Source organism: Littorina saxatilis, linkage group LG2 (genome assembly GCF_037325665.1).
Source record: "Littorina saxatilis isolate snail1 linkage group LG2, US_GU_Lsax_2.0, whole genome shotgun sequence".
Classification (NCBI taxonomy): Eukaryota; Metazoa; Mollusca; class Gastropoda; order Littorinimorpha; family Littorinidae; genus Littorina; species Littorina saxatilis.
Genome location: NC_090246.1, coordinates 90,474,402 through 90,487,951, shown reverse-complemented (window position 1 = coordinate 90,487,951; position 13,550 = coordinate 90,474,402). Strand labels below are relative to the sequence as shown.

At 43.1% G+C, this 13,550-nt stretch overlaps 1 protein-coding gene and 1 long non-coding RNA gene across 3 annotated transcripts in view; one reads left to right on the top strand and one right to left on the bottom strand.

The window, feature by feature from the left end:
- Window positions 1–13,550, bottom strand: part of LOC138960124 (uncharacterized) — a 93,131-nt gene that overhangs the window by 19,099 nt on the left and 60,482 nt on the right. The gene's annotated exons all lie outside the window — the stretch shown is intronic.
- LOC138960123 (uncharacterized) overlaps window positions 1–13,550 on the top strand; it is a 176,365-nt gene that overhangs the window by 153,913 nt on the left and 8,902 nt on the right. The window contains exons 13-22 of the mRNA XM_070331875.1: window positions 185–654; window positions 1,977–2,168; window positions 2,752–2,922; window positions 3,249–3,386; window positions 3,817–4,088; window positions 5,029–5,193; window positions 5,866–6,783; window positions 7,312–7,473; window positions 8,092–8,400; window positions 13,357–13,374. Coding sequence (XP_070187976.1) covers window positions 185–654; window positions 1,977–2,168; window positions 2,752–2,922; window positions 3,249–3,386; window positions 3,817–4,088; window positions 5,029–5,193; window positions 5,866–6,783; window positions 7,312–7,473; window positions 8,092–8,400; window positions 13,357–13,374 — 2,815 coding nt within the window. The remainder of the gene's footprint in view (window positions 1–184; window positions 655–1,976; window positions 2,169–2,751; window positions 2,923–3,248; window positions 3,387–3,816; window positions 4,089–5,028; window positions 5,194–5,865; window positions 6,784–7,311; window positions 7,474–8,091; window positions 8,401–13,356; window positions 13,375–13,550) is intronic.

Below are 13,550 nucleotides of genomic sequence, written 5' to 3'. Positions count from 1 at the left end.
ATTTCTGATTGCTGAACGATAGCGAGCATAATGCTTATAAACAAATCCAGGATAACTAGTGTCATTATTTTCTGATTGCTGAACGATAACAACAAGCATATTGTTTTTGAGCGCATCAGTCTTTTTGCAAGAACACGTTCCACAATGCGCATGTAGTAAACTCAATGGCCTATCTGCCTCCCAGGGACGTGAATCAGCTGTCAGACCTGTCAGACAACGAGGATCTGACGGACGACGACAACTCCTTCTACCCGCGAACCTCGGAGGAGCTGGTCCGTATCTCACGGCACAAGCGATCCTCCACGCCCCCGTCCCTCTCCTCTCCCTCCCTCATCCCCAACCACCACAACAACCACGACAATGATGAAGACGACGACGACTTCCTCGCCCCGAAACGCAAGCTGACTCCGATGCCCAAGGGGCGTCCGAGTCAGAACCTGGATGTGGATTTAGACTTTGAGGATATCGGTGTGGGCACGGAGGACTTTGTGGGGCCCATTGTGGAGCCCAGTGCCAAGGAACTGAAGCTTCTGGAGGAGTTGGTACCGGCTGATGATGACGACCCCAGGTTCGTCGTGACGCCTGACAGTGTCACCATCCAGGAGGGAGAGCCGGTGAAGCTATCTTGTCGCGTGGCTGGAACATCACCTATAGGTATGTAACATGTCTCAAATTACAGACTTATTTCTGTCCTAGTTTTCTTTGAATACAACCTGGAGGTGAGAAGTCATATCGTGTACGAATTTTGGTTTTACTTGGTCAATATTGGAAGTGAACCGCCGAAACTTATACAACAGTTGTCAGTTTTAAGTGCGTGTTGAATTGTTTTCCTGATACGGTCAGAATGATTTCCTTTTGAAGTGTATCTAGTCATAATGTTATACTCTGATTAAAAATTGCTGCATGAAAAAGCATCAAAAATGAGTTATATGAGATGCATGAAGTCTTGAATAAACAGCACGAACAGAGTCGATATCTGGAATCATCAAAATGGGATTTGTAATGTATGAAAAAAAATGACATAATCAATCTCGTTCGGGCCTTGTGTTTTGCCAAACATATGTGTGCTGCTGTTGTATCAAAGCAGAACTGATAAGTAAAAGACAATCGGAAATCTGTACGTCAAAGTCAACACATCTGGACCATTTTCACTGGTGTTTATGTGCAACTATGTGTCTATTACTTATCTTACGTGTTTTTTTCATCTTTTTAAAAACAATTTTTTCTAGATTATCTTATATAACTATAAGTGGTCGTTGTCTATGAATTGTTTTTAATGTGTGTATGTTATTTCTTACGAAAAAACTTTTTTATATGTAAAATGTTAAATTTTAATGTCTAATGTAAAGCGCCATGAGACTGCCATTTGGCGGTGAACAGCGCTATAAAAGAATGTTTTATTATTATTGTTTCACCCGAGACGTGTTCTAGTACAAGGAGCACCAATAGGTCCAGACCGGCACGGTTGGCCTAGTGGTAAGACGTCCGCCCCGTGATCGGGAGGTCGTGGGTTCGAACCCCGGCCGGGTCATACCTAAGACTTTAAAATTGGCAATCTAGTGGCTGCTCCGCCTGGCGTCTGCCATTATGGGGTTAGTGCTAGGACTGGTTGGTCCGGTGTCAGAATAATGTGACTGGGTGAGACATGAAGCCTGTGCTGCGACTTCTGTCTTGTGTGTGGCGCACGTTATATGTCAAAGCAGCACCGCCCTGATATGGCCCTTCGTGGTCGGCTGGGCGTTAAGCAAACAAACAAGCAAACAAACAAACAAACAAACCAAGAGGTCCAGCATACCTACTGTTGTACTTTTTAAGAGCGCATTTTGCCCTTTCTCACTGCTCTTACCAAGACCATCCCCAAGAATCTATATTGCGCGTGTAACAGCAATTCCTCCACGAAGTGTTCTGGTACCATGAGCACAAAGGTGTGCAGCTTATAATCTGCAGCTTACAAACTGTCTGATATTTCCATCCAGACGTGTTCTGGTACCGAGAGCAAGACGAGGTGGAGGAGCTGGAAGAGGGCGAGGACGTGGAACTGCAGGTGGACGGTGACCGTAACCTAGCAACGCTGTACAACGTGGGCAAGCGCCAAGCCGGTCAGTACATGTGTATCGCACTCAGCGACAAGGGCAAGGCCATCAAGTACCTCACCGTCACTGTCAAAGGTATGCTTGGATTGACACTATACAGACACACATAGACACATGTATACACGTGCAACACACACGTATCACGCCGGCCAGTACATGTGTATCGCACTCAGCGACAAGGGCAAGGCCATCAAGTACCTCACCGTCACTGTCAAAGGTAGACTTGGATTGATACGAACACACACATAGACACATATACGGATGCAGGCACAACTTCACGCACGCACACATACATTCGCGCCCGCAAACACCCGCGGCGGTCGATCAGCACGGGTCGCTGCGCGTGTTCTTTGCCACTATTATTTGTTGGGTGAGAGGGTGTTTGGAGAGGCAGAGGTTTGCAGGGATTGTTTCATTGAAAGGGAGGTAAACGTTGCTGCGTGTATTGCATGGACCGAGGTAATCGCTCCTTGTTTAGAACTCGCGGAATAGTTTTGCTCTTTGCAGATGCTTAGCAATGATTCGCAATACCTGCGTAATGTCTTTGTCATGTGACTGTCAAGACGAGGAATGTTGTTAGCATAAATATGCACTCATATTCTTGTATTAATCACATTCTTCCAGCTCGTATTACAAACCATATATACGCTCGTTGCAGACAACAAGCAGGAGCTGAAGAAGCCAGAGTTCTTGAAAGAGTTGAAGGACGTTGAGGTGCTTGAAGGTCAAAGTGTCAAGTTCAGGTGCAAGGTCAAAGGTTACCCGCAGCCCAGGATCAACTGGTACAAGGATGGAAACTTGCTCAGGAGCAACAAATCCTGCAGGATAGGTACTAGCTTTATTCTGTGTGTGTGTGTGTGTGTGTGTGTGTGTGTGCGTGCGTGCGAGCGTGCGTGCGTGCGTGCGTGCGTGCGTGTGTGTGTGTGTGTGTGTGTGTGCGTGTGTGTGTGTGTGCGTGCGTGCGTGCGTGCGTGCGTGCGTGCGTGCGTGCGTGGAGATATAGATGTGTGGTGGGTGGTTTTTTTTCATGTATCTTTGTGCTTGTCTGTGTTTATGTCTTTTTTATCCCTGTGTTTATGTGTGTATCTGTGTATTCTTATGTGGATGAACCAGTGACGTAAATCCTTCATATATTTTTTGTCTTTGTTATTTCAGAGAAGTTCGGTAACCGTGACTACATCCTGACTATCGACTGCGCCACCATGGACGACGACGCAGAGTACATGGTACTGGCCAAGAACGTGGCTGGCGAGGTCAGATCAACGGCGCAGGTCATCGTAGAACCATACTCTGGTCAGTACTATGCGTGATAGTCTTCGTCTATACCGAGAAATGACCATTGTTATCTCTTTACGGAAGAAAACTTGTTACAGGGATCTAGAAACGTACAGGGTAAAGATAGATTTGAAGGAAACGGTGATATGCAAAGTCGATGTGTGTGTGTGTGTGTGTGTGTGTGTGTGTGTGTGTGTCTGTCTGTCTGTCTGTCTGTCTGTCTGTCTGTCTGTTGGTCGGTCTGTTTATCTTCGTGAACTTGGTTGCGCCAGGTCACTCTGAAGGCAAAACAGCTCTGACAAAAATCAGACAAATTACATTGCAACTCGTTTTCCTCAGACATAAATGACTACTTTACCTTGAAATGTTCCGGATATCTCAATCCACTGCCTTTCAATCTCAAAGTCAGTCAACAAAGATTTCTCAAAACAACTTTCTCTCCTCACAGAAAACCACCCATGGCTGTCCAAAAGTCGCTCTCACTCAATCAGCACGGTCAACACCGACTCAGAATCGGACCGCCCAAGCTCCACCCAGCTGGACGATTCGCTCATCTACCCGGCAAGGTCTTCGCCTTTCAGGGACAGTAACCGCTCATTTAACACACCCCGCTCTCCAGCGCCGGAGGAGGAGAAGGTGGATGGTCTGGTTTCCAAGGTGACTGCTGCCAGGAATAACGTGAGGAAGGAGGCGGAGGGGATGCTGGCTGCAGCTGAAGAGGTGAGAAGGGAGGGGGGAGGAGAGGAACACGTGTGTTTGGTTTAAACAAAACTTTAATCAGTTTTCGTATCGTGACATACAAACGTGTGTTTGAGTGGTGTTACGTGGGTGTTGTCATTTCTCTGTGTTGAGTGGTGTTTTTAGTGGTGTTTCCGAGTGTTGTTTTTAGTGGTGTTTCCGAGTGGTGTTTTTAGTGGTGTTTCCGAGTGGTGTTTTTAGTGGTGTTGAGTGGTGTTTTTAGTGGTGTTTCCGAGTGGTGTTTTTAGTGGTGTTTCCGAGTGGTGTTTTTAGTGGTGTTTCCAAGTGGTGTTTTTAGTGGTGTTTCCGAGTGTTGTTTTTAGTGGTGTTTCCGAGTGTTGTTTTTAGTGGTGTTTCCGAGTGGTGTTTTTAGTGGTGTTTCCGAGTGGTGTTTTTAGTGGTGTTTCCGAGTGGTGTTTTTGCTGTGTGCAATCTAGAGTGAAGGTGTTGTGAATATTTAGCACAGTGTGTGATTGATCTTGCACAAAGCTTTGTGTACATACATGTTTGCATATGAGTGTGTGTGTGTGTGTGTGTGTGTCTGTCTGTCTGTCTGTCTGTCTGTCTGTCTGTCTGTCTGTGTCTGTCTGCCTGTATGCCCATGTGTATGTGTGTTAATGTCTGTGTCTGCGAATACTGCCTCCCATTAAACAGACATTTGCAAGTGTTTCGAAATATCTCATGCATGTTAACATGTCCAAATTTGCACAGAATTATCATTTATTTACAACAAAAAACATTGACACACGTGTGTGATATGCAGTGTGAGGTGTCATTTGCACAAAAGTTTCGCTCTCTGCACTTTCCCTGCCATTTTGTTGTCACACTAATAAAATCCAAAAAGCATACTTTATGCTGCCTGGCACAATCCAAGTATTTAACTTGCTTTCTCGTCTAACAATTAACAATTGTGACTTAACAGCTGACTGCGCTAAACCAGCATCTTGAAGACATGGAGCGCCACCTCGATAACCTAGAGGGAAGGAACTCTCCCAAGTCTTCTAACCCTTCACATGACAATGTAGATTATTCCGCTTTGGTGGATGAAGCTACTGCTCTGCAAATGATTGAAGATGAAAAGGAGATGGTAAGATTCGAGAAATATCTTTGCAACGTACTTATTATTTACCTAAAGGGATTGAGTATGCGTATTGAACTTAATCCCAAAATATACATGACCCAGGATTTCTGTTTGCTACCGAGCTGAAAACAGTGTAGACTTACAGAATTCGCACTGCATGGCTGAATCTTCAAATGAATAAGCTTATACCAGTGAATGTGTCTTAGAAACTTTCTTTTTGGTTTCGGTTTCTTGGGCAGTACAACATTGCATTGCTTACACCCGCACATTGTGTGTTGTCTTGCATGGTTTCTGTTAACTTGTTTATTTATTCTCACGTTGTTCACATGGTTTTTGTTAATTCCCGCTTCCTTCACTCTTGTTGTAACTTTCTTGTCATATTTCTGCGCTAACAATGCTTTTCCCATGTTTTGATGTCGTGTTTTTCTCGTAATCACCTCGTACCTTCAACCTAACGTCATTTAACTTTTCAACTATCCCTCGCTGCGTATCTTGAGATTTGTGTTGGACAAAATTCGGAGAAGGTGAGTCTCTACTGTTAATCTATACAAAACATGTCCGCTTTAAAGCTGTTTCTGAAGATTTTTTTTCGGCGGAGCAACCTGTGTATTCACTTGAGTAAGAAATGTATTCCTTCAACCTGGAAAAATTTAATGCGTGTTATATTACTGTCAACAGGGCCAAGCAGCAAAGGGTGTACGCAAGATGACCTCCAACGCACTAAGCGTCCTGCGCGCAGCAGAGGAGATTATTGAGGGCGAAAGGAAGGCAATGGAGTCTCCCTCTTCGCCTTCTCCGCCCCTTTCAAAGCGGGACAACTCTGCACCATTCCCCAGCTTGACTGAAGAGAACAATAACAAGAGTGTCTCCCTTGCTCCTGAGCTGACCCAGTCACAGCTGACCAGTCACTCAGACCTGAACAAGTCTGTCTCGTCCGGGTATGGCACGAACTCTATGGCCTCGAGTGCTGTGGAAGACAATGAGAGCGTGGCTGGATCCCAGGTGTCTCAGCAGGAGGACGAGTTCGCCATGTACCTGCCTTCCTTGGATGACGATATATCAGGGTCGTACCGCGAAGAGGTGTCCATCGCTTTGTCCTCCAAGAAACCCAGTGGTGCTCCGTTCTCCTCTTCTCCGGCGTCTTCCAGTGGTAGCAGCACACTGACAAACTCTTACTCGTCTTCCTCATCCTCTTCAGCCAAGACTGTTCAATCTTCCCAACCTACCTCAACCCCTGCTAGAAATTCCACCCTGGACAGTGCTGTTTCTTCTTCACGAAGGCCGCCAGTGTCTTCCGCGGTTTCCATAGACGAACCAGACTCTCGTTTGAACACGATGTTGCCCGACTCCTTGGCCTCAGGTCGTGAGGCTGAGGAGGAAGACCTCGTGCTGAACTTTGGGCCCAAGGAGATCGACAGCAGGACGTACGGGCGAGACTATGAGGTGAAGCCGACGAGGCAGAAGTCGGTAGACAGGAAGGGAGAGAATGAGGGAGAGGGGTCTGAGCATAAGCGCTGGTCGGTGAGCTTGGACTCTTTCTCCCCTGTGGCTCAGGTGGTCAACAGGCAGCCCAGCGTGGAGGAGACGGAGGAGAAGGTGAGTGAGATTGAAATTGTTACTGTTATATTATGTTGTGTATGGTATTATGAGTGTGTCTGTGTTTGGTTCAACGGTGCCGAGTGTTACGGTAACTTGAACATTTGTCTACGGCACCCGAAAACTCGTCGCAGAGTCTATTTGTATGTGTCTATTTGATTGTAACTCTGTTTGTCTGTCAGTCTGTGTGTCAGATAGTAGCCATTGTATCTGTCCATGCGTGTCTCTGCGTCTGTTATACGCAAGGACTTGCACTGTCATCAAAGTAATACTAAGCAAGATGAAATTAGAGAGAAGCCACACAATCCAGATGCACGTGAGAAAGTTTGCATAAAAAAAGCAAGAGTATTCACTCTTTCACACCCCATACAAACACGACAGTTCGGAGTTCGTCTATTGATATTATGTTGTTGATTGTTGGTTGTGATGTACGATTTTGTCAGCCCATACGAACCCGACAGAGTTATTTCCGAACATCGTTCATTCACCACACACAAAATCACCTCCACCGTCTATTGTTGCATTCAGATCTACCTGACGGCGGGCAAGATGTTCCACCTGGAGGACCGCGTAAAGGAGCTGGAGTCACGTGTACAGGTGGAGGGGGACCAGGCGTCACCTCGCACCATGGCGGCGTTACAGGACCAGGTCGCCAAGACTGCAGCGCAGGTCGCTCGCAGCGAGAAAGACGTGAGTAAATTGTCACTTACTTGCATGCAATCAGTGAGTGTATTTGTTTGCGTTTCTTCATGTTTTGTCCTGTGTTTTGGCTTTTGAGATCAAATTCTGTGGGTTGTAATGTAATTGTCGGGTTTCTGGGAGTGTATTTGCTTGCGTTTGACATTTTCTGTTGGGCCCTTCAGTCACACCAGTTGCTGCAGCAAGTCCACATGGCGCATCAAGCATCGACGCCATCGTCTCAAGATGCAAATGATGATGAAGCAGAACGATGAATGACATTTTCTGTCCAGTGTTTTAACTGAATTTAATTTAAAATCGAGTTATGTGGGTTGTTATGTATTTGCATGTATTCAGTGAGTGTATTTGTTTGTGTTTTACATTTCCCTTCCAGTGTTTTAAATTAATTTGTTTTGAGATCAAATACTGTGGGTGTTTATGTATTTGCATGTATTCTGTGAGTGTATTTGTTTGCAGATCTAATAAACAAAAGAAAGTAAGCGCTCTAAATGAGGTGCAGTAAAGTCAGTGAGAGTTAGGCGGCACCAACAGCTCGTATCTGGTGCACCAACTGTCCTAAGGTGGCAAATTTTGACTAATGGCAGCAACATCGTCTGTATTTCTCCACAGGTGAGCAGCATAGAACGCGCCGTCAACACGCTTCAGTTCAGTCCGCGCTCGTCCAGGGGCAGCAACTCTTCCAACAGCTCCACGCCAAGGGAGTCAATCGACTCCGGTGTCTCGTCCTTCACCCCTGAGCGACACGAACGCCCTCTACCGACGCACATGGTGGGGCAGACTCAGGAGGAAGAGGTTCCGGAAAGTCGTGCGGAATACGATGCGGATTCCGGAATCGAGTTGCCGTCCGTCAGCCGCCTCCGTGCCATGTTTGGCTCAAACAAGAAAGAGGAGGACTCTTCCGAGGGCAACTTCAAGCGGGTAGGTTGATTTGTTTTTAATTTGATTTTGGTTCATTTTGATCAAAATAGTTGTTTTACGGTTTGAATACAGTGTGATTCGTGTAACTTATGTAGGTGGGTTTGTTTTTTTAATTAATTTTTTTTTTAATGCATGAAGATAATCTGTTAATGAATACAAAGTAGTCGGTCTGTTGCTGGAATGCAGTGGATGCACATCAGCAGCCCTTTCAGACTTGCATCCTTTGCTTTTAGTTCTGAGTTGGTTCTTACATGCTCTGTGCATGCAAGTTAGTTTGTATCCAACATTTTAAAGTTGAGTGTGTCTGAGGACCGCTGATTTTAGTTGTATACCTTCACAGTCTTTCCTTTTATACATTCAATTTGCTTTAGGCGGTTTACTGTAAATTCTCTGCATGTGAAGCCTGTGTTAAGCATGACGACTCGCTCTTCCAGTGCCAGCTTTCTTCATTTGAATTGATGGCGGATCTCTTCGCTTATTCTGATTAGGACAAAGTGTTGCCTCTCATACGTTCGTTTTTTTGTTTGTTTGATTGTTTGTTTTTGAAACAATGTCCTGCAATGCTCTTTCTTGGAATGGTCTAGTTGAAGATGGTCTAGTTGAAGATGGTCTAGTTGAAGACCCTGATTGCTATGCCGAAGAACAATGATTCTGTGTTGTTCTATTTCTCGTCCGAGAATTCTGTTGTGCCGGTTACACCAGAACAGAAGCCACAAGTACAGCTATCTGCAAAACAAATTATAATATAAGAGTGTCCCCATTTGTCATGATTTCTACTTATCTTCAGGTCCGAGGTATCACGTATTTTCTTATAACGATGGTAGGGAAAAAAAATTTCGTTGATATTTTTTTATACTGCATGCAGCCTGCAAAAACTCGTACACTCTTTGGAGAAAAAAAAATTAAATATGCTTTTATAATTTTACAAGATATTTTGAAAAGTAATCAAAGAATATCCAGATTACTTTTCAAAATATCTTGTAAAATTATAAAAGCATATTTAATTTTTTTCTCCAAAGAGTATCCAGATATCAACAAGCTAAGGGCTCGGTTTTGCCTCAGATCTATTCCATTAATAGCACTTGTGGACATTAAAATGCATATCTAGGAATAGAATTTAAAATCGACACAACGTTTTCTAATTTAAAAAAAAGAATACGCATTTAATCTCGAAAATGAAGAATGACCGGGTAAAGTATGTTCCACATTTAAACCGTTGAGTTTCAATGCCAATTTATTGGAGTCTTTTCTGGATTTTAATCCGCAACGGATCTCATTGTTTGTTTCCATCTAGTTCAGGAGAATCAGAACTACTCTATCTTTACTCTTATCAGAACATCGCATGTCTTTTATGTGTGTCATTTTTTGCGCTCAGTCCGTTCTTAAAATCGTGCGCACAATTATTCCCCAATCGTGACGTAGGTTTCCGTCGGCGCTGCGTGCGCTTGCCTTTTACGTACCTATTTCAAAAAAATCCTTTTGTTCAGACTTAACACAGCGTTTATTTTTACTTGCATTGTCATTAGCCGTTGTAGCATTACCGTCTGATCGCGAGACAAAACGTGACACGATTTTCTCAGCTCTTAATGTTCTAAAAGCATCACTTTCTTTCTTTCTTTATTTGGTGTTTAACGTCGTTTTCAACCACGAAGGTTATATCGCGACGATCTAAAAGCATCACAAAGACCAGGATAATTACAGTCCTTCGCGTGACAATCACCGACAGTCTGTCTCTCTCTCTCTCATTCTGGAAGCCCCCTGTCTTTCTCTCTCTCTCTCTCTCTCTCTCTCTCTCTCTCTCTCTCTCTCTCTCTCTCTCTCTCTCTCTCTCTCTCTCTCTCTCTCTCTCTCTCTCTCTCTCTCTCTCTCTCTCATACGTCACAAAGTCCTCGCTTTGAACTTTACCACAGTCACAAAAGTCTGATCGGACGAGAACATTATTTAGACTTTATAAAAGTGAATATCTACAGGACAGCTCTCAGCAGGTTCAGACTTGGCGTCTCTCCATTCAGTGCACACAGGCAACGTTTTTCGCATTCGGAAGCAAGCCGGCTATGCCCTTTTTGTACAAATAAAACTGAGGATGAAATACATGTTGTCTTTGTGTGCCCAGTGTATCAGGCTATTAGAACCAGATATATTGGCATACCGGTTGACTCTCCATGCGAACTCCAACTGCGTGTACTGTTGAAAGGTAACGACGAAACAAAAGCCGTAAGTTTTGCTAAATATCTATTCCTGGCTTGGAAAGCGAGGCAGAAGAGACTTGATGTTTGATTCGTGACATGAAAAATGTACCCCTCGGTATTACCGTTACCAGAAAGTTTTCATGGCTGATACACTGTTTGCTACGATGTATATATCTATATTGTGAGGTGACTATATTAGCAAACAACTGCCAAAAATATTCAACACCATGTATATACATTTGATTCGATTACGTGAAATGCTGATTTTGTACATTTTCTCTTTTTTTTACCATTGTAAAAACCAAATCACTGGTTACACAATTAAACAATCCAATCCAATCTCTCTCTCTCTCTCTCTCTCTCTCTCTCTCTCTCTCTCTCTCTCTCTCTCTCTCTCTCTCTCTCTCTCTCTCTCTCTCTCTCTCTCTCTCTCTCTCTCTCTCTCTAGTACTCTCTGTCTCTGTCTCTCTCGCTGTGCCTGTACCTCTCTCTCTCTCTTTCTCTCTCTCTCTCTCTCTCTCTCTCTCTCTCTCTCTCTCTCTCTCTCTCTCTCTCTCTCTCTCTCTCTCTCTAGTACTCTCTGTCTCTGTCTCTCTCGCTGAGCCTGTACCTCTCTCTCTCTCTCTCTCTCTCTCTCTCTCTCTCTCTCTCTCTCTCTCTCTCTCTCTCTCTCTCTCTCTCTTTCTCTCTGACAACAATAACTCTGCCATTGTAAAAACTGATGACAAAAGAGGACTCTTTCCTTAGCCCTATACAGTAGGAGTCAGAAATAATGGACCGTGGCAGATAATCGATTGTTACCTCTTCGCGTTGGTCCAGGAATAGTCGTCCCAATCACTCAAAACGTGATTTCTCTTAATTGAATTCTTTACGACTGTCAGTAGAGAGAACGGAATAGTTTTCACGTGCGTGACCGGGAATGGTAGGTCAGAGACGGTCAATTTGATGGAAATGTTGGTTTGTTTCTTAGTGCTTTCAAAATGTTCAGAACTATTAGGCAGGTCTTTAAATTGTTAGTTTGATGGATTGTTGGCTTCCATCACAATAGTGACTCTTTTTGGTTAAAGTGCTTGCAAAACGAGATGAGTTCCACCATGGTAAGCCAGCTAACATGTCAATTTGATTCAATGTCCCGTAACCATCACGATTTTGACTCTTGTATTGCTTTAAGCAAGAGTTCTCTTCCAACTAGGCTCCGTCCACTTACTCCCACAACCTAGTCTGGTTTGATCTAAGTTAGTTATCGAATCAGGCTAATGTAGCTGTTGTTGGCATAATATTGTATTACAACGTGTACTCTTGGATACTTAAGAACTTTACGCTGTCCACTGAGAACGTTCAGACTCAGACTCTCAAAAAGAAAGTTGTACGAAATGACAACCGAGAAGCAGTTCTGGACTCTTTATTTATGTTATTTATTTATTCATCTGTCTAATGAGGTACATACAAAACTTGCCAAAAACATATAATATAAAAATTCCAAATGCGGACATGTAAAACATGAAATCAACCTTTTAAGGATTTCCAAGGGACATAACTGTTGCTATTGGCGCATCAGCCTCCTCGCTCCATTGATCAATCTCATCTGCATTTAAAAGCTAAAGCGAGCGGAAAAGCGAGCTGACATTTAGTGTCTCATTTACACAATCACATCACTACTGTGTGTTATTGTCTGACATTGCTTTATTAAATTAAGTACATTCTCGGTCGACGGGGTCGCCTCCAAACTCTAGAATGAATCGGAGTAGAACGTGTGGTTTTATTTTTGGTACATCAGAACCACTTTGCCTCTCTTGAGTTGTTTTATGGTTGAAAGATATTTTACTTGGCAGGCTTGCAGTTTCTGATTTACTCACGGTTCCAGTTACCCGGAAAGTTTCTCTGCAGTTTGAATCCTTCTTTGGGTCAATTTCTTATTTACGTAGTATATGTCACATTGCATTGAGTATTTGGCCATCATTTCACTCAAATTGAATTTTTATTTTATTTATCAGGAAGTTGAGAATGATGTAAGTTTATTGTTTTTCTGTTTATTTTTCTTTGTTCCTTTGATCAGACCTTTTCCCCTCTGTTTTTGTAAGTTTGTTGTGTGTGGTATAAGTGTATTGTTTTGTTTCACTTGGTTTTTCTTTCCCTTTTTCAGCACTTGAAGTTTGATGCACTTTTTCACAAAGTTTTTCTGTGATTATTCTGTGTAACACATGGGTGTTGTTTTTTGTATAATGCATTTCTCTTGAGAAAGGTATAGAATTTCTCTTGTATTGCTCTTGAAAAAAATATTGAATTTCTTAGATTTTTCTCCTTTTCTCCTTACGGTTTTATTTATCTGTCAGTCTGTTCTTATGGCTGAGTTTTTTTTAGACGTTAATATTTTTATTCTTGGTTTAAACAATGTTTATTCATATTTTACATGTTCAAGAAATGTACATCGACATAAGGTGAAAACAACAAGCCTACGGCTTATGGTGGTGTCTTCAAACAAACATTTCCATTCTTAAGTGTGTACACCTGGGACAGAGACACTAATGTGCATTTGTTTTGTGAAGGTTTTCTTTTTGTTTTGTTTTATTCTGTGTTGTACTAATTGTACCCTAGTCTGTCGGTGAGTTTTTCTATGGGGGTTTCTCCCTGTTACGATTGACATTTTACTTGTACCGTTCTATTAAGCCTTCGGTATTTATCGAACTTTTTTGGCGTCAGGTGTATCAGGTTATTTGTTAGTTAGGATTCTTTTTTTTATCCAAGTATTCTCCCCTTGCGATTTCAGGAGAGTGGTGACACAGCAGTAAGTATTTAGCACTGAATAACCGAATATATCCAGCTAAGTAGCTGCGAAATGCGTGCTGACTAAATTTGAAAACAAATATCACATTTGTGTGTGTGATTCTCTTTGCAGTGTACCTTTGCATTTTGTGTGTGTGTGTTTTTCTTGCAATTCTTTGACTTGTAACCCGTTAAATC